We start from the raw sequence: 27,894 nt of genomic DNA, 5'->3' as shown, positions 1-27,894 counted from the left end.
AACATTAAATACTTGGAAGTCTTCTGATGAGCAATAGCTGCTCCAGCATTTTTCTTTATTGAATTTATGAGAATAAGATATCACAATTAGACAGCTAGAAAACACAGGTTTTTTGTGTGTGTTGGAAAATATCCTCTGAAATTTCCTTATATCTTCATTAAAACAATTTCAAAAGTCCTCATTTTTCAGCTGGTGTGACTTTGGGTGAAGAGCACAAAGACCCCTTTGCAAAAGTTGCTTCTAGACAGATGAAAAATAATAATTTTTAAAAGTCTTGACTAGCTCAGTTGTGATGATCAAAATAAAAGACTGAAACAGGCAGGGCAAGGAGCCTCCTAGCAAAAAATTGAAGTATGAATTTGATAATCTTCCAGTATTTAGTAATGTAGCAAGAAAGAGGCAGAAGAAATTAGAATAACTTATGATAAAATTGAAGGTTTGAGTTATCCTTTCTGTAAAGACTCACAATTAAGGCAATTCTTACAGCTGTTCACACTGTGCTTTCTCTTCACCTCCCATTTGTTAACTAAAGTTTTATAGGCTTTTAAAAGCAAAAGTTTTCTCTACTTGCTTCTACTCGAACATCTGGAATAAGCTCCCAAATTGCCTTATTCCTGTTTAGTGTAGGAAGGAACCACAGAACCATAAAAACATTTAGGTTGGAAGGTCTAAGATCATTGAGTCCAAACATCCCAGCATTTCCAAGTTCACTGAACCACTAAACCATGTCCCCAGCACTGCCACATTCACACATCTTTTAAATCCCTCCAGAAATGGTGACTCCACACTTATCTCCCTGGACAGCCCATCCAATGCTTGACAACCCTTTTGGAGAAGAACTTTTTCCTAATGTCCAATCTAAACCTCCCCTGACACAACCTGAGACCATTTCCTTCTGTCCTGTTGTTCTGTCTGGGGGAATAGGCTGACCCCCACCTAACAAGGATTCATGGATGGCAGGAATAAAGATGAAATGAAATAAGAAGCATTCTTCATTTTTTAAAAAACAGAAATCTGGCGTGTTCAAGAAGAATGTATGTTTTTATTAAAGATAATTACCTTTTTTCTTTTCTTTTTTTTTTTTTTCAGGAAAAGACCTACAAACTATTGCTTAAAACCACTACACTAAGATTTCAATTTTACTTTGAAAAGGTTATGATAATTTCAAACAAATTCTTTTTTATCATTATGGGGTCAGCACATCTAACAAGCAGAAAGCTAGTCCATAACTGCTGACTAACCCTATAAAAACAGAAGGCCACAACAGCATCCTTCTGCTCCAGATGTGCCAGCAAAGAGCCACATGCCCATCCATGTCTTACACACAAACGTGCTTAAGTGTCTTCAGCTGACTTGATTGGTGCTTAGCCCTCACTGTACTTTGCACTGCATTTTTGCATTTTGCAGTGCATTTTTTGCATTTTGCATTGCATTTTTGTATTTTGCATTTACCTTCAGAGGATGGTGCATGGCAGAAAAGCTGTGCTGCCTCCTGCAGCATGGATAGCAGAGATGCCTTTTCAGTGCCACATGGATAGCACAGGATTAAGATTTCATTCCCTCAGACTGAAGAAATTAATGCTGTAAACCTGCCTTTTAGTGCATACAAAGCACAAGCACTTGTGACCTGAGCTTCAGAATGGGTCAGAACCTGAAAGGAAAACCAAGGAGACATGAAAAAAAGCAGGCTTGGGAGTGCTTAAGACAATGGCGCTTTTTCAGCACATCTATTTTTTATGAGCATGTTGTGTCTTGTGAAAAGGGAAAAGCATGTTTGTCCAAATGTCACAAGGAATACCTTTTGATTTAAAAGAGCTTCAGAAAATGCTGGCAGATGTTCATTTTCATGACAAACCTTTGTTGTAACAGCTGGAAAACAAACACGGCTTAACCAGATTAACAACAGATTTCCTCTGTAATGATACAGCCTCATTTCTTCACCATGGGTCTTTATTCTGAGGATCTCAGGGCATTTAAAATGGCTGTTAAATAGCTGTCCCCATTTTTCATGTGGGAAGATTTCAGTTACAGGGACAAGAGGTTTGTCCAAAACAAGTAGAAAGGCAGAAAAAGAGCACTTCTCTGGGTGGTCTCCATAGAAACCCAAATCTGCACTAATTTTTCCGTGTTCCTGGTCCCCACTGCCTGATCCCCACAGAGTGTGTGATTCCAGTCAGGAGCCCTTCTCCATTTCAGGCTGGGCACTTTTGCAGCAGGGGAAGTTTAGGATGTGGGATGTGATGTGAGCTTCACTTGAGCTCGGCTGCATTATCTGCAGAGATTTACGGTTCAGAGTTTCCTAAGCAAATGTCAATACTAAATTGTTAGATTTTATTAATCTGGTGCAGAGGTAATTAAATTTGCTTGATAACTTATAGACTCCTCTCTATCGAAAAATAATGGCTGGGAGCTGTGGCCATGGTTTCATATTTCCTCCTGATTTACAATTCCTGATTTGAGCTGACAAATTCTTTACCAAATCCTGACTCCAGATCAGATTTAGAAAATACAAAACCCTGCAAACTCAAGGGGTTCAGAGCTGATTTAGCTCACTGTCACATCCCAAGAGGTGATGGGCTTACATTGGTGATCTAGCTCTTGGGCTGCTCTATGTTTTAAACCACTGAGTTTTAAGAGAAAGGGTTTTTTAATGAAAGAGTCAGTTAAGAGGATGGCTGTTCCCATGGCCAGGCATGCTGTAAAGAGTGAGCCTTAGTGACAAACCAGTTTCAGGCAGATATGCTGCCTCCCCTGCATGGAATTGAGAGTAATGACTGCACTCAGCATCCTTCTTCCCCTCCCCTCTCACTGCTGCTGAATCACCACTGCATGAGAAGTTGACCAATTTGCTGTCTTCATTGCTATTTGTGTATTTAAGGTCCGTTTTGAAGGATTGTCTGGCAACGTTCAGTTTAACGAGAAAGGACGCAGGACCAACTACACCCTCCACGTGATTGAGATGAAGCACGATGGGATCAGAAAGGTAAGGCAGGGAGTGACCTCACATCCTGTGTCAGCAGCGTGGCTGGGTCTCAGCAGGCATTCCTGTTCATGAAAGCTTGTTAGTGGAGGCACAACAAGGGCATTCCCAGCTCTAGGCATGAGCAAAGCCAAGCACTAGGCAGGACTCGTGGTGTGTTGCTAAAAAAATTACAACATTTGAAGGGTGTTATCAACAGCAACAAGGGCATCTCTGGTGTGGCAAAAATTTTCCAGGATGCTAAAACTTGGTCAGCTCACCTTTGCTATTGGCACAGTGTGTTGGTGCAGGCCCAGCTCTAGGTCTGGCTTTGCCCTTCCACTTTTCCAAGGATAAACAAAGGCAGAGGCAGGCAGAAGCTGTTTGCCCCAACCATTGTAAGTGAACCCTCTATGTTGACCTAATTCTGCTCTCCTTGAAGTGACAAAAGCTTAACCACTAACCACGTCCCAATAGCTACACAGACCTTTGTGCTCTTCTGAAGTCTTGATCCCTTTCTGTATCCCAGGCTCTTTGAAAAATCTGGCCTTATTCAGAGATGCCAAGCCCTTGAAACATGAATCCTTTTGAAAATCTGACTCTAGGTGCTTATGTCCCACTTTAGATACCATGTATTTGAAGAACAGAGAATAACTCAGTTATTCCTTGATAAAGGAGAGTTACTACATTTTTTGGAAAGGGACATTCTCTGCATCTCCTCAGGCCCTTGAAAGATAAAAAACTTGTTTGAAACTAAGAAAAATGTAAATAATGAAAGTTCCATATTTACAGCCCTTATCTCAAATTTATGCTTACATATGAGAGCAGCAAGTGTGAGATCAAAGCCCCCCACAGTCCAGTGAAAAAAGGCAAATTTTCTTTGACAAATAAAATAAATGTCATTTTGAAGATGTACAAAGCAGTCATCCTCCACTGCAAAGTATTCATAAGAGGACAAAGGCAGCATCATGCCCAGTTTGAGTCTCTGAACTTCAATAAGTAAAGTTGGCAATCTGGAGAGAGTCTAGAGGAGAGGAAATTGAGTGGCTGAGTGCACTGATTTTTCTATGTATTTACCACCAGAAATAATATTTGTTTGGAAGACATGTACATCATTGCCATCATGCATATTGTATTTAGATCCACCAGCTGAGAGGTGCAAAGCAAACATCCATGTCTCCACTTTTGTTGCCCTAGGACAGAGCTTTGAAAGCCCTTTCCTGACTTTCCATTCTTTTTGTCTGTGCAATGAAGAGCGATTAGAAGCCTGCAGAGATTTTTTTTCTCCTCAGCTGTCATGATCTCTAATCTGCCATCAGCAGGTTCCTGGTCATGCCCTGGTTAATACCTTTTTCCATTTATGATAAGAAATTCCTTTCATATGAGCAGAACTCAGGCAGGTTCATTCTTACATGAGGTGATGCAAAACCTCCTATAAAATCAAGCCCTCCAAGTGGATAACCTCAACCATGATCTTCCTAGAGATATTTGCTGGCACTATGCTTTACCTGCAAGGAGTGATAGAGCTGCCCAAATCCCTGATTATTATTAAGCAGAATTTAACCTCAGAATTTTTCCCTTCATAAGTGTTCAGTTTATTCATAACCCCAAACTTTTTGACACTGGCAGAGGAATGGGGGGGAAGTTCTGACTTGATTTTTTATCCTGTTGTCTCAAGATGTCCCAAGAGTCAGTCCTGTATTCATGCAAGATTTCAGCTTCAGGATAATTTTCCATCACTCTCTAGCACCTGCACCTGCAGCAGGCAAGCTCACCATTAGAATAATTTTGGAAGTCACACAGGGAAAGTGTGAACTTTCTTCGTAGGAATGGCAATAATCACCAGTACAATGTGAGAAATGTTTTTGCATGCATACAAGCACTGTGCTACTGTAGCACATCATGCACATTATTATTTTCAGGCTGGAGGCACAGTGGGAGGGGGAATTTCCCTGTCCCCCTCACCAAAGGCATGAAAAATCAGGAGAGGAGATTTCTGGCTGGGTATGCACATGCAGAGAAGGCTGATCTGGCTTGGATGACCCTGTTACTGTACCTTGGCTAATATTCCAAAGCCATATTAATCCTGGTTTTGTATTGGGTAGATTGGTTATTGGAATGAAGATGAGAAGCTGGTCCCAATAGCTGTGGATACTCAAAGTGGCAACGAGTCTACGAGCCTGCAGAACAGGACCTACATAGTCACAACTATCCTGGTAAGTGCCATGACTTCCATGCCAGCTCTCCGTCTCCCCCATCTCCCTGATGTGCAGCTCCCTCTTCCCACTCGTGAGCCCTTCTTTGTATTATATCATATTTGTAATAGCAATAATAATAATAATGATAATGATAATAATAACAAGAACAACAATAATAGCACTTACTGTTTCCTGCCAGCTCCATAAAGGTATCTGCAAATTGCTGTGGCTGATTAAATAGGTATTAAAGAGCTCTCGTGCTTAAGTGTAGAAAACACAAAAGATTATGACAAGATAGTAGCAGCATCAACACAGGCAAATCAGGAGCATTGTACCTGTGGTTTGTATTTATCCCACAGAATGGGGGCTGCAGTTTTGGGAAGGATAAGCTGTTTTGTTCGGAGAGGATGAATCATTGCTTTAAAAAGCAAATCTCCACTGTAATCACGAAGGAATAATAGGTAGCCCACAATGTATGGTATCATGTATTGTGTCAATGTATACACTTACCCTGCAGAAACATGAAAAATTACTAATTTGTTTGTTGATTGCTTACTGGGAGTCTGCAGAGAAGGCACAATGCCCAAACTGAGTTAAACACTTTAGGGCTCTCTCCTGTCCAGCAGATTTGATTCTCCCTGTGCCCACACAGGCAGGCATGCCTTTAAAAATTCACAGCTCAGATACATTAAATACCCCTTACAGAACTACACTGAAAGGTTTGTTGCCCAAATCCCGCCAGCTACTCCATTCCCCTCAGGTTCATCACTGCAGGAGCTATTCTGCATAAATAAAAAGAATATGCCACAATAAAAAAAAAAAAATAAATCAGGCTTTGTACCTTCTAGAATAAGCCCACGGTGTGTTGGCTGTGTGTGTTGGCACAGCAACACAGAGCTAGAGCTTTGCAGGGTGACCAGAAGCTGGTGTGCACCTCTGGGACGAGGAGTGGGGCTCAATGCTGCTCTTCTGTGTGCCAGGAGGACCCGTACGTGATGCTCAAGAAGAACGCCAACCAGTTTGAGGGCAACGAGAGGTACGAGGGCTACTGCGTGGAGCTGGCTGCTGAGATTGCCAAACACGTGGGCTACCACTACCGGCTGGAGATCGTGCGCGACGGCAAGTACGGCGCGCGGGACCCCGACACCAAGACCTGGAACGGCATGGTGGGAGAGCTCGTCTATGGGGTGAGTTTCCAACCTCCACAGTTAGCTCTTGGTAGCTGGGATCACGTTCCAGAGTTAGAAGGAGTCCTGCCCTCTCTCAGCCTGAGCTCTCCAGAGGACTGCAGCTCAAACAATCAGCCCAAGTAAAATGTTTTAATTTAGGGAGAGACGGCACATTCTGTGCCTATGGAAATGTCAGAACGTTTCCTTTCAACAGTTCCAAGATACTTTTTCTTTACATTTGTAGAAGAACAAGTATTGAAAGGTCATACTTTCCCATGGGTAGAATCTCCAAATTTTACTCTGTTTTATATTTGCATGGTAATGGCAGGATGAAAGAAAAAAATTTCAAACACTCAGCACATGAATGGTGAATAGAAGGATGAGATAACTTTCTGTCCAGCCACTCATTTCCATCATCAGGGATGTATACCTGCACCCTACACTTCTAAACCTGGTTTGGTGTGATAGTTCATGCTCTGTGATGTTTAGGTCGTTCCTCAGATAGAGGAGTCTAATTTCCCTTTCCCTACAAGGGAAATCATGCAGGGAACATCAGTCCCCAAGTCCATGTGAGACTGTGTTGGAGTGGGGATGATCTGTCTTCTGATGGTAGCTCCACTGTAAATGCTGCCAGCCATTTCAATGCATTTCCCTCTCCATTTTCAAGATGGACTGCAAAATTCGTGGAGAGTGCATATCAGTGTTGCTGGAACATTTTTCCTCTTCTCCTGCATCAGTTATGCAATCAAAAGACAGTTCCTGATGGACGTAAACATCCTGACATCCTTTTTCAGGAGATTGGCCTTTCCTTGCCTCTTTTGATGTCTGGATGATAAAGCTCTTTTAGAGAAAATCATCTTCATCAAATTGTGACATCAGTGGATAAATCAGATGAGAAGAGCTGGGTGGCTGCAAAAAGAAAGTGCTGTGATTTCAAAACAGATCTGGTAATCAGTAGCCATAAAATGGAAATAATCCACCAATATTATGGGCTTCTCCTTTTTAACCTTTTTCTTGGAATTGGTTTTGTCTGATTTCTTCTGAGATAGCAAAGTAAAACAGAAATCAAAGGATCATACACAGCAGTTAGTAGATACATTTTATCCACCAGTCTCAAAATCTCTATTCTGTCTCCTTTTTCAGAGGGCAGATGTGGCTGTGGCACCATTAACCATTACCCTGGTTCGAGAAGAAGTTATAGACTTTTCCAAACCATTCATGAGTTTAGGTATATCAATAATGATAAAAAAACCTCAAAAGTCCAAACCAGGAGTTTTTTCCTTTCTGGATCCTTTGGCCTATGAGATATGGATGTGCATTGTTTTTGCCTACATTGGAGTGAGCGTTGTCCTCTTCCTGGTGAGTCGCTTCAGCCCCTACGAGTGGCACACTGAGGAGTACGAGGAAGGACGGGACCAGCCAGCCAATGACCAGACAAATGAGTTTGGGATATTCAACAGCCTCTGGTTCTCCCTAGGAGCTTTCATGCAGCAAGGATGTGATATTTCTCCAAGGTGGGTTGCCTTCTCCAATGAACTTTCTTCCAGTTCTCATGGTTTAATCTTTCTGTGTGCTTTGAAGCTGAACAGGTTCTACTTTGACCTCCACTCCTGAACCAAAGTATAGTTTTGTGAATCAGTTACAGACTCAGAAAGGATCCAAAAGTTCACTGGTCTCACAACTGTGAACTTGGGACCTCAAATTTGACACCATGAAAATACCATTTAAATTTTTCTTGGGGAGTTCTTTTGAGGGAATTTACAGAAATTATACCAAACTTTTCTAGAGCCACCCAATTGCAATCAAATTTTGTCAGTCATTTATTTTGTTGCTACTAGAAATAAGATGATTCTAGCATTCCCTATAGATGATTCTAAGGGAAGATAAAAACTTTCAGCAAGGTAGGGAGAAATAATACAGTAGGTGCTGTTTTAGGTAAGTGCTGTATTTAGTAGGTGCTGAAAGGTTGTATGGTCTGTGCCAAACATTGTGGAGCACAATGAGTGGCTTAATTGTTACTGGCCTTTAAAAAAGTTAGAGAAAGACCAAGTTTCATCCTGCTTCCCATTTCAGCCAATAGTTCTGCTGCCTGAAAGTTCCAAGGACCCAACATCCAAAGTGTTCCTAAAGGGACTTTTGGCGAATGACTCTTGTGATTTTCTTGGATAATTTTTACTTCTTTTTGAAGGCTTTGTCTCCCTTCTCTTCAAAGGAAGTTTCACCCAGGAATACCCCTCTTATGGGTGAAGACAGTGGGCAGAGGTTGATTTCCAGCCTGCTGTGGTGGCATCAAAGCTCAGGGGATGAGAAGGAGGCACAGCTCCATGGACAAGGGGAGATAACTCTGCAGCTCAGCACAGCTCCCCTGGGATGGCAGGGAAGACTGAGCACAAGCTCTTTGGCTATCAGATGCCAATTTATCCAAATGTTAATGAGCTTGTGATAGCAGGGAAGTAACAGCCTGCAGGGCTCTTTGGTAGTGACAGCCTTTATGAATATGTTTTATTATCTGATCATTGATTAGTAGGAGGCCAGGCAGAGAATCCAGAAAGTCTTCCCAGCAGAGGGAATTTCAGTTTTATTGCTGTCTTGTAACCAGCCCCATGCATTAGGATCAAGTTATTGTGATTTTATTCTCATTGTTGTTTTTGTCATTATTTTTATTTAGGAAATAAAATGTCTTCCTTTGAGGCCATTTCAATAGGTGGTTTCTGATCCAAGGAGGAGCAGGAAGAGGTGAAAAGCTGAGGCTTTAAGGAATAGCAAATTTGGTACCATCTTTAATAAAAAGTGTCAGGGAAAGATCAGTGGGTTTGATCCAGCTAACAAGATTTTCCCTAGCTAAACAAGATCCTTTGAATCACCATTTCAAAGTGTGGTTTCATTTTGCTTTTAAATGGGAAATGAGAATTATTCCATCATTGTTATTTTAATGTTGGTTGATTTAATCATCCTGATAATGAAAATTACAATTTCATTGAAACCAATATTTTCCCATGGAACACAAGAGCAGTTTCTGACTGCTACAACTATTGGCAAGATGATAAAAACTTAAAAATTAAATATGGGAATTATTATAACTCCCAGTACTCTGAGTACAGCTCCTTGAGATGGTTGTAAGGGGAGAGGGATATTTCTGTGTGATATGAAAGCCAGGAGGAAGCAGAAGAGTGAGAATTTCTGTAGGATGTTGTTGTGCAGAAAGGCTCTGAGCCCGCTCCCTGTTTCACATGTATTTTTCACACGAACCCAGTGCAGGATTTCTGTGACACATGACTTAGAAATGAACACTTGGTAGAATGACACTGTGGGCAGGTGGGGATATCTGCTCTATTCTAATGTATTTCCTATGTGCTTGCTTCTAAACTTATCTCTACAATCTCTCAGCATCTCCCCAGCCATGCATTAACCAACATAAATAGCTTCTGTTATACATCTGTTCTGTCATTGTCTCCCCAGCAGAAAGGAGCAAGTGCAGGGGTGTATTTTGTTTTTGTAGAGGTTTTTGGGTTGTTTATTTCAGTTTTGTTTTGGAAAGGACCAGGGGAAATTTGTCTGAAGGTTTGTTTGTTATTTTTCTCCAGATCGTGCTTGTTTTAAGTGCATATGCCACTATGTATTTATCATTAAAAAAAAAGAGTAAGATCAAAACCACAGACACATCACTCAGCACAGCGGGTGGTGAGGTTTGCAGCAATAACTTGCTGTTGTAAATGTGCATTCCTCAGTCTCAGACCAGTCCCCAGGGAACATCAGTGCCCCAAAGAGACAGAAATTTGCTTTTGAAGGAAAGTGTTGTCCTTTTTAAGGACAGTCTTACTAGGCAGAGCTTTAAACAGGCGTTTAAGTGCACTGGGGACAATCTACCAAGGACTTTAAAGACACGCTGTGAATTTGGTGACCTGTGGATGGCCAAGAGAGAGCAGAGCTGTGGGTTACCTGCTCAGAGCCTCTTTGCAGGAGGTCGACTGATATCCTGGAAGCTCTGAATCCTTCATCTCTAGGCATCAACTGGGTGAATGTGACAAAGGGCAGGCAGAAACCAGTGATGGAGAGTCCCAGCTGGAGCTGGTGGCAGTCTGTGTTGTGCCTTTGGGTGCTGAAACACGAGCATGAGCAGGGAATCCATCCAGGAATGACTCGATGGTAAATGTGTGGCTTCGAACCAAGGGGACTGAGAGCTCTCAGACATTTCCCACTGGAGTGTGTGACCACCTTCTGCACCATCACTGACCAGTGGCCCCACTGGGTGTGGAACAGTCCCTGCCACGTGGACCAATTTGTCCTGGTTGAGGTGAGACAGCCCCTTTTGTTGCCCTTAAAGCTTTCAAAGCAGGGGCTGGTACCCAGCAGGGTCAGGGAGAAGCAGCAGCTCAGAGCTGTGCACAGCTCCACAGGGACAGGCAAGAATCAGTGACTCTGAAATGGGCCATAAACCATTAGGCTCTGCTAAGTGCCACCTTAGCTTCAGAAAACGGTCATGAAATTGCAAAAGCACTCATTAAAGGTGAAATACAGACCCAGAAAGGAGCTTCTCAGAGCAGGCATCAGAGGTAATAAATAACCCACAGCCAATAGCGAGAGCCTGCAGAAAGAAAAACGTGAAGTAAATATGACTCACATTGTACCATTTTCAGAACTGTAATTTGATAAATTGTCTTCAGAGCTTAAAATAAGCACAGTGTGTAGCAGCTGTGGGGGTAGGACCTTGCTAAAGTCCAGCACATTGCTGCTGTTCCTCACTTCGGATGGACCTGAGGCCTTTTAGAAGGAGGCTGAGGGGATGCTTGGGCTTCCCATCTCCTCTGCAGCAAAACAAGGCATCAGAATTTTTCATCTTCTCCATCATTTTCTGAAAAATAAGTAATTTGACTGTTGTGAAAAGGATGGAAAAACAGGAAGCAAAATAGCATCTCTTGTCAGCTTCCTATCTTGATCTTCTATTTTTTGTTATCACAAAATATGTTCTTTCATAGGGTTTGAGCCCAAAAGCGACTTCTTGTATATTGGAGACTATTAAATTTAATCCAGTTTTTCTTCCTGTGACTCAGAAAATTTATGTTTGACTAAAATGAAACACATTTGGTTAAAACAGATCTTCCGGAAAGGCATTTATTCTTCACTTGAAAATACCATGAGATAGAATAGACAGTTACTCTCAGCTGAGTTGACAGCAGGAACCTTGTCCCATCTCAGGTTTGGCAGGTGGATAAATATCACACAATATCACCTGGTGAATGCAGACATCATTTGTGCCTCAATAGAGGAAAATTAAATTAAGATCTCCAAAAATTAGCCCAACTTCTTGGAGCCTCTCTTTACTGTTGAAACACAAAGGATACACATTCTGAATTCAGATCAAAGTCTGCTGTGAGTAGAAGGGAAATGCATACTCATATCATGGCACACTAGGGTATCTTGTCATGATAACTGGGCAGCACAGCTTGAAATCACTCATTATAATGTGTCTCATAGAGAACAGAGCTGGAGATGTCGTGGTCAGCCCGTGCCGGGAGTGAAGTGGTGGATGAAGCTTTCATCTCATCTGTATCTGAGAGAGAGCCTGGACAGGGGATGTTTTGGGAGCATCACCAGGGCTGCCTGAGCAGGGAGAGCCTCTGAGCAAGGAGGGACCACAGCTGGGAAATGCTCAGGTCATACCAGTGTGCCCTAGAGACTGTGGAGCTCAATGTGGGCAAGGAAACATGGCACAAGGCAAAATCCACCCTCCAGCTGGCTTGGGATAAAGAGCTAACAGGGTCTGCACTGGCCTGCAGAGGCCAGAGCCAGAGGCTTTGCAGGGTGCAGTGGGCTGTGCCAGGCAGTGACCACGGCTGGGTGTGCTGAGCAGGGAGGTTTGCTGGCAGAGATGATGAATGGCTGCACTCCCAGGCAGGAAGGAGAGAGATAGATGCTGGCTGCTCTCCAGTCAATAGATACAATCTATTATTTATAGGCATCTTGTGGACATGGATATTTGTTTTTTGTGACATGGAAACAGTGCTCTGGCTGATCTGTACTGTGTGCTCGTGTTCACTGCTCCTCCTCAGTCTCTCTGCTGCACTCCATCAGAGGGGTGTGTCTGGGGATCAGCAAACCAGGTATTTATCATGTACCTGTAATTAATGCTGAGCATTTTCCTCTGCTCCTTTTCCTATTTATTTACATTTCTTTTTAGCCCAATTGAAAAAATTCACAGGAGACTTCAGATTTTGAAAGACAGCCGCATTTTAAATTTCATCAAGATCTTCCCAATACTGAAAGGGTTTAGCCAGTTTTTGGGCAAAATCTAAATCAGAAATTGATTAGGAAAAAAAAAATTGTGGGTTTTTTTTGGGTTTTTTTTTTTTTTTTGGGTGGTTGTTTTTTTTTTTTTTTTAGTGAGAGGTTTGATTTGGATTTTTTTCAAGGAAATTATTTCTGTTCCATCCTTTGTAAACTTACATTTGCAGGGTACTTACTTACTTTGCTAAAAATTTAGCATTAGAGAAATTAGAACCAGCTGCATTTAGCAATCAAAAGGAATTTAATTCCTTCCTGAAAAGAAGGCTGAGCAGGGGTATTTATCTGATGACTCTTCTTGATTTCAGTGTCTTCTCTGACACTCCAAGCATCTGCCTTGAAAATGGCCTCAAATTGCACCAGGGGAGATTTAAATTGAAGTTTAGGAAAAAAAATCTCTTCACTGGAATGGTGGTCAGGCATTGGAACAGGCTGCCCAGGGAAGTGGTGGAATTGCCATCCCTGGAAGTGTTCAAAATGTGTGTGCATGTGGCACTTGGGGACGTGGTTTAATGGTGAATTTTAATGGCAGTGCTATGGTAAAGGTTGGACTCAATGATCTCAGAGGGCTTTGCCAGCCTTAATGATTCTGTGGGGACAAAGCTCAGGTTCATTCATTTGTGCTGGTTTGCTTGAAGTGGTGAGCTGACTTTCTTGGAGAATAAAAGTAAGAAAATCAGGACTTCTACTTCTGGAAAAGTCTCCTTCCTTATAAAAGTGATTGCAAATGATGTTGCAATTATCTCTACCTGGCAGAGTTAATTATGTCCAGGGAGAGCAAGCTCAGGTCACAGGGTAACAGCAGCACTTGCAAATCACCAGGAACTGATGACCACACTTATTTCTAAAATGCACTTAACCAGGGAAAGTTACTCACCAGAGGAACAGCTTGACAAATTGCACAATATCCAACTGAACAGTCCCCTTTGGAGTCTGAACACTTCCATGGCAACCAGAGCATGGCAGCCAGGGGAAAATGGAAATTCTTTTAAAATAATCATCCTTGCTGTCCTTTTTTTCTCATTTGGAAAGAAGGAGGAAATAACCAACTGAGAGAGCATTGTTGGAACGACGCAATTTCTTCTGTAAAGGAAAAATTAGTCTTTTGAATTTGCACACTCTGGCATCTGAAAATGTCTAAATGCTGCAGAGGTAATGAATGCTTCCTCCACTGACCTGTAAGCAACTTGCTCAGGATGCTTTTCCTTTCAGGCATATCTAATCACTCTCCCACAGTTCTGACTTTGGGCCTTCAGCATTGAGGTTGCTGGGGGACAGGAAAAAATTTGCTGAAACTCCTCCCATTGAGTGACAGATTCACTAATCATTCCACCAGCTGTGTTTAAAATAAGTCCTCAAACACTTCATCTAAAAGCAGATATATTGGCCTAAAAATACTTTTGCAGTTTCTTTCTTCAGGACTAAATAAATGTTTTTCATGTTTTTTGTTGAAAACAAAGTTGAAAATAGCAGGGGGGAAAGTGCATTTCCCTTTTTTTAAAATATTTTGGGAAGTTTTATGTGAATAAGGGTAGATTTGCGAGAGATATTGGGAAGAAATTCTTGCCTGTGAGGGTGGTGAGGCCCTGGCACAGGTTGCCCAGAGCAGCTGTGGCTGCCCCATCCCTGGAAATGTTCAAGGTTGGGTTGGATGGGGCTTGGAGCAACCTGTGAAAGGTGTCCCATGGCAGAGGATTGGAATGAAATGAAGATCCCTTTCAGCCCACACCACTCTGTGTTCTCTGACATGGAACTGGGAGGTGCTGTTTGTGTTTCTAGTGCTGGGCACTGACTCAGGATGGTGAGGAGCACTAAGATTTACAGGGCTGACTTCTGACACTCACAGCCCCCTCCCTGATAGCGGCAGGAGACTCTCTGAGCCTCCAGGGACCCCCTGTTATGCTGTACTCAGACTTGCTGATTTTCAGTCAGTGAGAGAAGCAGGCTTTTTCCCATTTCCTTTCCTCTCAATAACAAGTTATTCCTGAGCAGTCAGCTCAGCTGGGCTCTGCACTCAGGACTGAGTGTGGTTGTGTCTCTCTAATAGTTAGGTCGACTGCCAAGTGTTTTTGTCAAAGAATAAGGGTTGTGAGGAGCTGAATGGCCTCCACCTCCCTCAGGTGCTGTCCCCTGCAAGGCTGCCTGTCACACACTGCTTTAATGTTGGCACTCCAAAAAAATAACTGTAGCTAAGATGGGAAGCCCTGAGCATGTTTTCAGAGGGAAGTCCCACTTAAATAACTCTTCCATATGCTGTACATTACTTTTATCAGCACTGAGATACCATGTGCACACTCACTGGCTACACATTCAAAAGAGCTTTGAACTCCTTGATTCAAATTGCTCTGGCTCACAAAACACAAAAAGCATCCACAGCTGCTCTTTGCTGGTGTTACCCCCACAGCTGGCCTTCCACTGGGAGGCTCAGAATTCTACCTTTTCCAATGGAATTTGGTGTTTATGGGGTCTGTTCTGCTTTTGTCTCAGATTTCATCCCAACTACCTGTCCTTGTAACTGAGGAAGAACCATATCCCCTTTTCCATGAAAAGTTCAGGAATGCATTTGTTCACTGAGCAATTCCCATTGTAACACCCCAAGATGGTGAGCAGGTAAAGACAAATTTATTGAAATAGGACAGAGATATTATGTTATCCATTGTGAAAGGCTTGAGGAAGCCAAGTAACTGGAAAAGCAAAATGTGGATCTTGACAAGAAATTGGGGCAAAAATTCTTATGTGCTTGGGCAGGGTCTGGAGCTGGGGAGGGCAGAGCCTGATGTCACCTCTGAAGTATTCCATGCTGTCTTGGCCTTCCCTCCATTTACACATGGATCAAAGGAGCAGCTGGAGAGCAGCTGGAGAGCAGCTGATTTGTATGCTCAGATGGCAGGAAAGGGCACACAGCTTGTGCACACAGCCCTTTCCTTCAACAGCAGCAGCACACTTGATGGCATTCAACCTATTTAATAAAATCATGCAGTAATTCTGATTAGTGCCTACCCAGAAGAGTTGCTGCTTACCCTCAGATCCAAAGGCTAAGCAGCAATAATCCAATCATGGTAATCATAACTTACTACTTTGATCTTCAGATAAAAGAGTCTATAGAAGTGCAAAAGTGTTACATCACCGTTATTTGGACAACTTCAAAGCGTGTTTTATACACTAATGAATTCTCCCAACTCAGTCTGATGAGGAGCAATAGAAGGCCAGTGTGTGAACAGAGGAGTAGAGGGGAAGGAGATGAGTCCTCATGTGGTGAAAGGAAAAAGCAATAAAGTGAGCACTTGTGCCCTGTGTATAGGTGTGAGACAAGATCAAGATTCCACGAGGGTCCAGCTGCAGGAGCCAAGTGCACAGGCTGCACTTCTCCCAGAGGAGGAATTTTCTCTCATTTCTTGAAGCTTGCAATAAGAAGGAAAATCTCAGACTGCAAAAAGGAAAACAGAGGGAGGGGGCAGCTTTTTATCTCAACAGTGCTTCTGAAGCCTTAAAAAAAAGATTTAAAATTCACCAAATGGATCTTGGCAGGTGAAATAGGGGAGAGCAGAAACACTGAATTTGTTTTCCCTTCACAGTATGGGAGTTTTAATGTTAAAACACAGGCACACCTGTGCACATAAAACTCTTCTAAAAACACTGTCTGGGGAGAGCAGATTCATTCCTCACCACTCCTACAAGAGATATAGTATGTCCCTGTACAAAAAAGAAAGGCTCCAAACTGAAACTAGAGAAAATCCAACTTGTACCGTCCTGGTGAGGAATCACATTTTAAATTAGAAATGAGAGATAAAATGAAGGGAATATTTTGAAAGATTGCCAGAGTTAATATCTTCCAGTGTTCCAGTGCAGAAAATACTCTCCTTCCAGAGCAAAGCCTGTCTCTCATCAGACTGGGAAATCTGACAAAAGACAGGAAAAAAATAAAGCAAAATGAACCAAGGCAAGATACCTTGGAAGAAGTCTAAACTTGGTTATTGTAGCGTTATTGCTCAGAAGTTTCAGAAATGGAGCTCTAGTGTGAGCAAAGGTAGATGGCTAAAGAAGATCTTGGAAAAATGAAGAACTGATGGCTTATAATTCAAAATATATTATATCTTTTGGGAAAAAAAAAAAACAGCGTTTTCATAAAGTAGACTTTAAAGAAGAGACTGTGGGAGACCATATGGAATCCAGCAACTCAGTAAAGGACCTTGGCACAATAGGCTGTTGCTCAAAAAGAAGGATGAGTGCTGTTAAATTTGGGGCCACCTGAGGTTGAGGAAGTTCCTGAATAATGAATCTCCTGGGGCTCTCCAGCAACTGCTTCTGACAAAATTTTATGCTTGTCACCTTGTGAGTTTTTCTCAGCAAAGTGAACAAATGTCATCAGGGAGAGAAAAATACATGAAGAGCCTTTTTCACAGTGAAATTTTTGCTCAAAGGCATGACAAGACTTGGGGGTTTATTCCTTGTAGTGATAGCTGGCAAAACAGCAGAAGAGGGATGATTTTGCCTTTCTCTGGAGCTGCCAAGCAGCCCAAAGTGACCACGTGTTTCTCAGCAAATCACTATCTAAACATCCATCCCTTAAAGCACCCTGTCTGCAACAGGGAGAGGCACACTGTGCCTGTACTTCAGAGGATGGTGGTGCCTGTCTTCAGATCTACCTCTCTGCCTTTCAGCTACATTCTTATTTTTTCCTAGGGTCCCACCTCATCCCTCTATCCTGGCCCTGCATTTGTACTGTTTTTAGTTGCCTTCTGGAGGAGTTGAGTGCATTATCCTACATTTTTAGAGTTAAACATCTCATTTCAGCAGCCAGTGATGTTGTGCAGGGATGGCAGTGAAGGATTTACCTCAGCCCTGCAGTTCTGCTCTGTTGGAGTATTTTTATGGGTCCTGCTGAAGGTTCAAGAGGGCTTCCTGCCCATGTCAGTCCCAGTTTCCTTGGCACCTAGTGCTTCCAACACCCCACTAGCTGAGCAGGTGAGTTGTGCTTGTTGAGAATCCACAGGTGTCATTTTGGGTCAGCTGAGTACACACAAGGGCACAACCTGCAAAGTGCTGTGGAGTGCACACATCACCCCCTGCATGGCTGGGCCCATTTGGTGCTGCCTCTGCCTGCTGGGATTCAGTGTCTCAGGAAGGGGAATTGGGCAAAGCAGCAGCTCAGAGGTAAATTCCACCTGGTGGCCATAGCTTCAGGCCACCCACCCAGGAGAGGTTCATCCTCTTCTCCCAGAGCTGGGAACTAAATTAGAGAGATGGAGTAAGCTATCCAGGATCCCATAAAGTAGCAGGCTTCACTGGGAACAGAAAAACCCAGCTCCTGGATGCTAGTCCTCTGATTAGGCTTAGGCACCTCTTGCCTGTCAAAATGCTAAGTGAATGTCTCAAAAACAGCACGGAGCTGCTCCTGCAGTCATGCTTATACTTAGCACTGCAGTAATCCAAGGCCCAATGAGTGGAGAACCACAAGTGGCATGATGCATTTCTGACTAAGCAGGAAAATTCATTTTAGAATGAGGTTTTGCCCATTAAAGGGAAATTGAAGGGGGAAAAAAATGCCAACATATTCTGCAAAAGAAGAGATGAAACAGTAGGAGAGAGAGCATACGCTGCTGTCCAAAGCCGTTAGCTTAGGCAGAAAGAAACAGTAAATAAACCATGATTTATAATTAACACCTCACAGATATACTTCCCCCATTGAATCTGGGAGAATCAGTGTGTTTGCAGAGATCACATCCAGTTGATGCAATATTTACACTGTGAGCATCCACAAGGCCCCTTCTTAAAGGTACTCCTGCTGGGATTCCATAATCCATACTGCCTCCTTCCAGCACGTTGGATTTGGGGTCAGATGGACTGGCAGGGTTTGCCTGAAATCACAAGAGCAGATCTCCAGCCCGTATGCCAAAGTTAAGAAGCCCTAAATTATTTTTTTCCCTTTTGTTTTTAACAAAAATTAGAGAAAGAAAAGGAGGAAAGAACCAGCATGGCACTCCCAGTACCTGTGCACCCTCAACTTCCTTACCCTGTCTCCCTGGTTAGTGTTACCCACAGGGAACCAAAATATGCAGCTCTTAGCTCTGTAGAAAAGTTGTGAGATATAAAGAAAGAATTTGTCCCTCTGGGAGAGGCAAATGAGAATATCAGTGGAAAACATTCTTACTTCTGTATTTTCAGGGCTTTCCTGACACTGCACATTAAAACCCAGCACTGCAGTCAGGGCTCCAAAGTCTTGTACCAGGAGCTAGGATTCAATAACAAGTAAAAGCAAACTCATAAGGTAAGAAGATTAGTAATGCAGCATGAACAGAGAAACTTGCATTATGATCACTCTAATTTTGTGGCAAGCAGTTGTGAGCTCGATCAAAACTCTCCATGGCACAGCAGAAAGAGGATAAGAGCTCTGCACCCTGAGCTGATCCCAGCTCCACAACCCCACACTGAATTTCTTCCTTTGCCTTTTGAGCAAGTCTGGGGTTCATGTCAGGAGGTAAAGTGGTGAGACCAACCATGCCAGATGGGCTGTGACACATAGGAAAAGCAAGCTCTTTACATTGACAGAGTTCATTATTGAAAACTTGCTTAAAATAAGAGCAAAACTGGTGCAAAATGTTTGCAATTAATCCACTACCAGGTCAGATTTCAGGCAGAACCATGGAATTGTCTAGATCAGGATCAAATTCACAGAGTTGTGTTGTAGATCAGAGGCTCTGTGTGGGTAGAAGACCAAAAGTGGATTTGACCCACAATCAGTAGCACAAGCACAGAAGAGCTTTTCTTTCAGCAGTTTTGCATAAATTCATTCAGTGACAAATATGTCAGTTAAGCAAGAGAGCCTTTATTAGACTTGAATTTAACAGCAAATCTGGGAAATCCTCCCAAAGCAACTATGGCTTCAGGATCCCAGATTTGCACTTCTAATTAAAACACTGTCAGTTTAGGTGTAATTCTCCTTAAGGAATGGATTTGGGGAGGGGGAAGGGAGAAGTGGGAGAGAACTGAGCTGGTGCTTGAACAGTTTTCCAGTGAGATTTATTCTGTATATTTTCTGATGATCTTGTTAATATTTTTTTGCAAAAATGTATTGTTCTCTTCTAATAGATGGCAAAGCAGAAGCAAACTCCTGCTGGCTTTTCCTACCTTCCATGAGGGATAAGATCAAAGAGAAAATTGTTTGATCAAGGATTGCATTTTGTTTTAAGAAATGAGATTATAGATGCATGATTCTCTATTTCTGTATGATCCATCAATGCTAAGGCTAAGATATTAGAACAAATCTCTTCCTGGGAACAAAGGGAACTTACAATTCCTTTCTGTGTTCCACTGGAAAAATGCAGTTATTTTTGCAATGAAAGGTTTTTAAAAAGTCATGTAAGTAAAAAAATCAAAAATATTACTTTCAGCTTGACCATCTGCAGTATTTTTATTGGGCAGATTTAAAATAGCACATTTCAGAATTATCTTTTAAATTATACATGCAGTAGGTAAGGATATAAATGCTGAAAGAAAATTATTTGTAAGAGAAAGCAGAAGCAAAATTGTTTACCATGTTAAAATTGCACCATTTAGCCTTTCAGAAATTAAAGTATAAGTAATAGCAAAAAGCAAAGCTTGAACAGACCCAAAACAGCCATTTCAGAGTGCTACTTTTAGAGGACATTTGCAACCGTTATCTTTGCATTCCAAATGAGAATATTAAGGTTTTATTTACAATTTCAGAGTTTTCCACGGTCCTGAAATCTTGGTTCCCAGCCAGCTCTAATTTTAAGAAGATTGTGCACTGTGGATAATGAGGGCAGAGTATTTACTACTTACTCCTGCAAGGGTAATGATGGAAAGGAGCATCCTGTTCTTGCCAGTTCTGGGAGGCACAGGCAGGATCCCAAGCCAGGGACAAGAGTGGGGGTGTGGTATTTTGCACAGCACAGGCAAGGATAGAAGGAGAAATCAAGATCTCTTATTTTGGATTGTGTAGGAAAGAAGAGTTTAGATGCAGAAGAAATAACACAGGTTGAAAAAATTACAGTCTGGTCTATTTAGATATTTTAAACTATTTTTGCACCCCATTCATGAAAGCCTCTTACACTGTTACCCTTGCTTATTTTAGTCCAATTTTATTTAGACCCTGCTATTTGCAAGGATTACCATGACAATGAACACAAATTAATCCAGAGGTCAAATAGACAGATCCAAATATCTGAACCTTAGCCCATCTTTAAAGTCTTAACCAGGATGCTCAGTCCCACCTTAGCTCTGCAGGAGTTACTGACTCCTTTCCATTCAGCAGGGAGCTGATTCCTTCATGCTATGCTTGAACAGGTACAAGGACACATCCTCATGCAAGAGGATTTAAACCCCACAGCACCCATTAGTGAAGAGCAAGGGCTCAAGCTGCAGAACATTTCTGTTAGTCAAGGTCATTTTTTGTTACCTAGCTCCAGAGTGAGACTTTCAAAATCTCACAGTGACTTCAAAGTACAAGATGTATCTACTCCTCTGTGACTGCTCTTGCTAGAGCATAAACATAATTCTAAGTCCCACTGGTTTTTGACCAGGCTTTTAGCTCCCTAATGCTGAAGTCACTTATGTCAGAAATCAGACATTATCTCCTAAATTAAAAGGCACTTTGCAAATGTGTCCTGTGATTGAGGCACTGCTGTTCTGCTGGGTCTACAGAAGAAGCAGAACTAGGTGGTAACAGATATTGCCTTTGCAAGCACTTACCATTTTAAGCAGGCATTGGCTCAGTCTAAACAGACAAGAGAAACCCAACTCATTCTGTTCAGCCTGTGTCCACTGCTCCTGAGCCAGGGTGTCCCAGGGATCACATCAGCTGGTGTGGTGTTCATTATTACTGTCATTACATTCTTTATTGAACTGCTCTGTCCTCCCAGATTCTCCATCACTGGTCAGCTCTCCCTTGTGCCAAGTGCTGCACAGCCACAGAGCAAAAGGGCCATGTCCTGTAGATCTCATGGGCTCAGTGCTTTCTCTGCTGTGCATTTCAGCAGTTTTGGTTCACACTTCCAGCTCCAAGTCAATCCAGCAACGAGGGCAAACATTGCCTACTAGCAGTGTCAGCAACAGAACATCACACTGATGAGGCCTCTGCCATGCTGGCAGCCCTAGCAGCTGCTGACCTCCTCTCCTTTCCTCCAGAGCCTGTGACAGTGAGCACCTCATGGCATGAGGAGGAATGACCAGCACCAGCAGCAGGGACAGCCCAGATGAAGCCAGTCCATGATGGACACATGAATTCTGCCCTGCATCCTTCTGTTTCCCTGAGGAAAGAAACAGCCCCTTCTCCCTCTTCCCCCAGCCCTCCCTGTTACCTTCCAGGCTCAGCACCCCAAAGTTACTTCTCCATGCTGTCAGTGCCAGGTGTGAAGCTGGGAAGCACAAGCCATCTGTAGCTGAGGGCAGGCAGCCCCCTGGGATTAGCTGGTGGTGAATATCACCAGGATGTTGAGGGTCTGGAGGTAGGAATCTGGCTGACTGCGGCTGAAGGGATTGAAATCAGTCACAGAAATATCCCAGCTTCATCAGGAAGGAAAAGCTTTATAATATGCAGCTGGAGATGAATGTGATTATTTGCCATGCAAATGGATTTTGCCAGCTCAAAGTGGCCTTCATCAGCAGAGATTGTTGTATTTGATATTATCTGGTTACTTTTGTTTAATGCCTCTGTGCCTTTTCTGAGCACTTCCTTCCCTGAGCACACATCATCCAGACTAATTTTCTTCCTCTTCCTCATCAATCTGAAGATGTGTGAGTTGAATCTATAGCTGCCTCCCTCCCCAGTCCCTCTCCAAATATGAAACAAATGGTAAAGCTGTATGTGCTGACAGTCCTGCAGGCTGAGGGTTCTCTGCCGATGGGATGCAAGATGGTCACATTTGTTTCACCTAACTTTAGCCCTTAGCTGGACTGGGATATCTCTGTTGCCATCCCATAAACCATATTTCTGCAGAGTGACTCAGATCAGCAGAAAGACAATGCTGAAACATGGTCCCCTGTGGAGAAATTAATGGTGTTTCTCACAGGCAGGTCCTCCTTAGCCAGGCTGTCTGGCTTTATCAAACAGCATTGTATGCTTCTTTCTGTCTGGGACAGTGCTCTGCATCTAGAGAAGGAGCATATAAATAATTTAGACAGAACGCCTGAATGCTGACATCATTCTAAAATCCTCTTCCACTCTTAAAAAATATTTGAAAATATTTTAATATTAATGCCTCCTTGACTTATTTGCCTCTATAGCTATCAAATGGTTACAGTTAATTGGCTATTTGATTGCAGACAGTACAAAACACCTAGATTTTAAAGCATTATTATGAACATCTTGTCTAACCATCTGCTGAATACAAAAGAGAGAATGTCAGTAGGCAAATTATTCATTAAGACCATAACTCCTCTCTGAGCTTCGATATGTCTTACAGAAAAACACAGGGGTTGTTTTTCTTAAACTTCAGGCGATGGAGGAGCTCACCAGAAGATCGCAGCTGGGCTGTGTTTCTGCTCTGGTTCCATGCTGGTGCTCCTTCCTGCCAGGATACATGGCACAGCAGAGACCTCAACAGAGACATTGTTGATGGGCATTGCCCCCTTCCCAGCTAAACTTTCTCATAATTATCTCCATGTCTTATTATTAATATTGTACTCTGAAAGGAATTGAAAATTAAAGCAAATTCTCTCAGTTTATTGCTAATTTTTTTTCACCGTGAATTTATTTATCCCCACTCTAATTACATCAACACCTTTAAAAGCAAATTAGGAACAGAGACAGACTTCTGGCTTCCTTGGAAGCAGCTGGAGAGTGTGACTTTGGGTAAATGGCCAGGTAATGACGGGCCTGCAAGAACCTTTCAGACCTTCCCCTGCTCCTGCCTGACTCTCCTCTCTGTGCCCAGGTCTCTCTCCGGCCGCATAGTGGGTGGCGTCTGGTGGTTCTTCACCTTGATCATCATCTCCTCCTACACAGCTAACCTGGCTGCCTTCCTCACCGTGGAGAGGATGGTGTCACCCATCGAGAGCGCAGAGGACTTGGCCAAGCAGACAGAAATCGCCTATGGCACCCTGGAAGCTGGCTCCACTAAAGAATTTTTTAGGGTAAAAAGGAAACTTTAATGCAAACGTTTTTCTTAGCTTCTTGTTTGGCAAGTCCTCCAGGTCCGTCCTCTCTCGTCCTCAGCTCAGGTCTGTTTTTTTTCCACTTGCTTCCCCTCACCATATTACAGCCTGCCAGAAGATTGGCAGTGACTCCAGGGCATGTGATATTCTGTAGTTGTGAACACAAATATGGAATATCTGTGAGCCTCCCCACGTTATAAGGACCTGCTCTGAGCAACTCCAAATGAAACCATCTCCAGATTTCCAGCTTGGTTTGCCCTTGGTTTGATCTGCAAAATCACTCTGTGCACGAATATGGGCCAGAAAATCAGGGTTTGATCTGGGCCCTGGTGCAGAAGTGGTAACATCCTGTTACCCCTTTTGGCTTCCTCAGCCCCTTTGATGTGAGGGTGTGTTCAGTCCAAGCTGGAAATCTCAGGGGGCACCCAAACCTCCGTTAACGCTTCTGTTGGGTTTCTGCTGTCCTACGCAGCGATCCAAAATAGCAGTGTTTGAGAAGATGTGGACATACATGAAGTCAGCCGAGCCCTCTGTTTTTGTGAGGACGACGGAGGAGGGGATGATCCGGGTGAGGAAGTCCAAAGGGAAGTATGCATACCTCCTGGAGTCCACCATGAACGAGTACATCGAGCAGCGGAAGCCCTGCGACACCATGAAGGTGGGAGGTAACTTGGACTCCAAAGGCTATGGTATTGCCACGCCAAAGGGCTCTGCGCTGAGGTAAGTAGCTTGGATTTGCTTCCTTTTGCCAAACCACCCAGCAAATCAATGTATGCACACAGTTCAATCTCCATTGCCATGTTAATCACGAAAGCTTGGAGCAAGGAGGTGGGGGAGGTGGAGGAAAAAGGGTTGTGACCACTCAGTGGGATGTGCAGGGAAGTAAAATGCCCAGCTCCCACTGAGCAGCAATGGGAGTGTCTAATTCTTCAAGCCCTGCATTTGAAAACTGGATCCTGGCTGATCCACTTGCTATGAATGTGTCTGCTGTATGAGGTGATGGCAGGGGGCTGCTGTGGTGTAACCATTGGTTTCACAGAGCTTTATCCAGAAGGTCGCTCATCCTGTGCCATGGGAACTGCACAGATTTGCAGAGTATGGGATTACCCTGGCTTGGATCCATGCTTGCAGAGGGAGTTCTCATGAGGAAAGCATTTTGGTGTTTCCTAAAACAAAATGCTGGTTGGAAGAGGTGGGAAGTCCATTTTGAAAAGCCCTGCAAAGGGTGGGCATTTTCATTCCCTGAGTCAATTCAGATCCCAGCAAGCACCAAATCTATAGCAAGTCCAAAGGGGTACAAACACTGCATTTCTGAGCTCAGACCTGCAGCTGCCACGTGCCTTTGCCTACTGGTCTGTGAAGTATCTTCAGAGATCTTCCTCTAAAAGAAAGAACTCTTTAAGAGCATAAACCCAGGCCTGAGTTAGTAGCAGAGCCAGGGCACTGCATACAGCTGCACTCCTGGACGTGAGCATCCATCATGAAAACTGACCTGCTCAGAATAGCATTGCCAATCCACAGACTGGTATTGTGATCTTGGACATGGCAGAATTGTGGCTCCTTTTGGAAGCAGCCATGTCAATTCCTCACATTTACAATCATGAGGAACATGAGTTGCAATGGTTTAGTAAACCGTTAGATTACCAAACCAAACCATTACATCTCAGGATCTGTAGCATTAAGTAATCAGAATGATACTCCAATGTATTTCATTAGTTACTGAGTTATTTATTAATGAAAGCATATTGACCAGAAGCGTACGTGTGGCCTTATAGTTGTTTGCTAACATAACCCAATGCAGAGAGACATTTAATCCATGATCTCTGGATTTCTAGAAACCAGATTATTACCAGATGACCATTTGCAGAAGGATCTATCTGGTCACACAATGCCCAAGCCAAAGCCAGCCCAAAGAATCAAAGGTGCATCAGCTGGTAGTGGACAAGACCCAAGGATTTTGATTATTACAGTTCTTAGGTCAGCTCACACTCAACTGAGCGCTTCCAACATCAGCAGTAACTTTAGAGAAGCTGATGTGAGCCCCTGCAGGTGACAACCTGCACCACCAGTGCACATGGCCCAGAAGGCAATTCTTGCATCCAGGGCAGTTCAGGCTCTGAAGTGACTCAGGTACCTCCAGCTGAAGGTGGACATATTCTCACGGCTTTGAGACGCTTTCTGTTGCACACTTTCCAGTGTTTGTTTTCAGTCTTGCAAATATGGAAATTAGGATACATGGATGATTCTATTTAATTAATTACTTATTTAAACATCAGTCTTGGATCCTAATTTTGATATTATAAAAACAAACAAACAGGAACATCCTACCTGTCTTGTAATTTTCGGCATGTGAAAGAGCCATTTTTCATACTTCAAAGAAAAATAAACCACAAGAAAGAAAATCACATCAATCATTTTACTTTTGCAACCCCAAACATCCCTCTGCTAGGCACGACTCCAAATATTTCTAACATTTCTTTCTGTTTCCTCTTTTTCATCCTGGCTGCATGTAGAACAAATTTCTTATGGGCCTAATGGCAAAGGAGGAATGCTTGATTTTCCATCTGATGGTGTTTCTTTGGAACAGTTCCTGTCCATTTTTTGTCCATTGTGTCTGTTTTGTTCCTGTTGTTTTAATTGTTTTAATCTCAGTAGTTCCCTACAGTCCTCATGTAGTGTCTGTTCTCCCCCTGGGGTCCTGCACATGAGAGTTTCCCTGAGCAAGGGGACAGCCCTGAGGTGTCTGCCCAGCACGGTCATCCTGCCTCTCACTCAGTCTCCATCTTCACTCACTTCCATCCACAGAGCACAAGCTCTGAGCTAGGATTGCAGGAGGTTTGTGACCAGGTCTATCTTGTATCAGGTGTGTTTTAGAAGCTGGGCGTTGTAGCTAGACCAGTTTTCCTGTGTTTAGGATAGCTGGTTAGGAAAGAATCCTAAAGAGAAACTACAGGAGCATTCACCATATCTTTTTCTTGCTTCTACATGGGCAAACAATGTCAGGATGCGGCCACAGATGAATGAAAACAAGGTTGATAATCCAGAAATAATTCTACATGTGGTAGTAGGTGCAAACAGCCTTTTCAGAAGACCAGAATCTTTCAGAAGATTTGGTCTCTTGGACTGCTAAAAGAATTTACTTCTTCCTCCTAGGTGAATCTGGCTTTGAATATCTTTTCACCTCCAGATGTTAAAAATTTAGTTGTATATAAGTATGTCTGAGAAGGGCAGAAATTTCACCTTTCAACACCAGCGAGTTCAATCTGTGATCCTGCTTGACATGAGATAATCACCCTGCTGCAATACACACCCATTTACCCAGCAAGAGATCTTCTCCACTGCTGGACAAGTGATCATAAAGAGGGAAAAATGCCAAATTATCCGAAACAGGATAAAGAAAACCCAAGAAATTCCGTGTAGGTCTGGACTCAGGGACTAGAGAGGTTTTTGAGATGGAAATCTGTGAGAGCAAGTTCTTCAGAGCAGCCATATTGACATTAAAGCTCCATAAAACAGAAGTCAGCTTTCCTAGGGTCTGTGAGTAAACACAAAATGTTACTGTTAAAAACCCACCTTCATTCAGGACCCCAGACTTTTCAGTCTTCCATCAAAATACAGTCAGATGTAGTACAGCCTGTTCTGTGTTCTCCCTGGGAGCTGGAGACAGAATTAACCAAAATGAAGCTTCCTAGGAAAGAAAAAACGTAATGTTCAGCACATGGCCCCAAAAATCATATTGCTGATAATGTGCTCAGAGAAACAGCAATACATTTACTTTGTTAACACCTTGTACCCACATAGAAGCTGCAATGTATTTTGACTCATTAGTTAACTAATTTTTCACAGATGGTTCACGCATCAGAGTGCTAAGTAACCTGTATTCTGTTTTAGAAGAGAGAATAATTATGATTTACTTAGTGTCAGATTCTTTCTGGATCTACACTCACATGTTCCCATTTGCTTTAAATGCAACCAAAGTCAAGCTCTGACCAAAATACCATTAGAGTTGGAAAGGGACAATATTCATCCACCTTCAAATCTACACCTTCGCCTTCTCTTGGACTGGTAGCAAGCTTGACTGCATCTGGATTTTGCTTTTTGAAGGCTGGCTTCTGCCTGAAGGAGGCTCCCAGTCCTTGTGAAGGCTTCAGTGCTCGGATGGAATCCCAGC

General features: G+C 42.9%; 1 protein-coding gene across 6 annotated transcripts in view; it reads left to right on the top strand.

Annotated features, from left to right (window-relative positions):
- GRIA1 (glutamate ionotropic receptor AMPA type subunit 1) overlaps window positions 1-27,894 on the top strand; it is a 119,516-nt gene that overhangs the window by 77,062 nt on the left and 14,560 nt on the right. For all 6 annotated transcript variants that reach the window (XM_059860274.1, XM_059860273.1, XM_059860270.1 and 3 more), the window contains 6 exons: window positions 2,879-2,983; window positions 5,065-5,175; window positions 6,138-6,344; window positions 7,470-7,840; window positions 23,504-23,702; window positions 24,196-24,443. In XM_059860274.1, coding sequence (XP_059716257.1) covers window positions 2,879-2,983; window positions 5,065-5,175; window positions 6,138-6,344; window positions 7,470-7,840; window positions 23,504-23,702; window positions 24,196-24,443 — 1,241 coding nt within the window. The remainder of the gene's footprint in view (window positions 1-2,878; window positions 2,984-5,064; window positions 5,176-6,137; window positions 6,345-7,469; window positions 7,841-23,503; window positions 23,703-24,195; window positions 24,444-27,894) is intronic.

Source organism: Haemorhous mexicanus, chromosome 15 (genome assembly GCF_027477595.1).
Source record: "Haemorhous mexicanus isolate bHaeMex1 chromosome 15, bHaeMex1.pri, whole genome shotgun sequence".
NCBI classification, from domain to species: Eukaryota; Metazoa; Chordata; class Aves; order Passeriformes; family Fringillidae; genus Haemorhous; species Haemorhous mexicanus.
The sequence above is the reverse complement of the archived record's forward strand: the minus strand, read 5'-3'. Positions and strand labels throughout refer to the sequence as shown.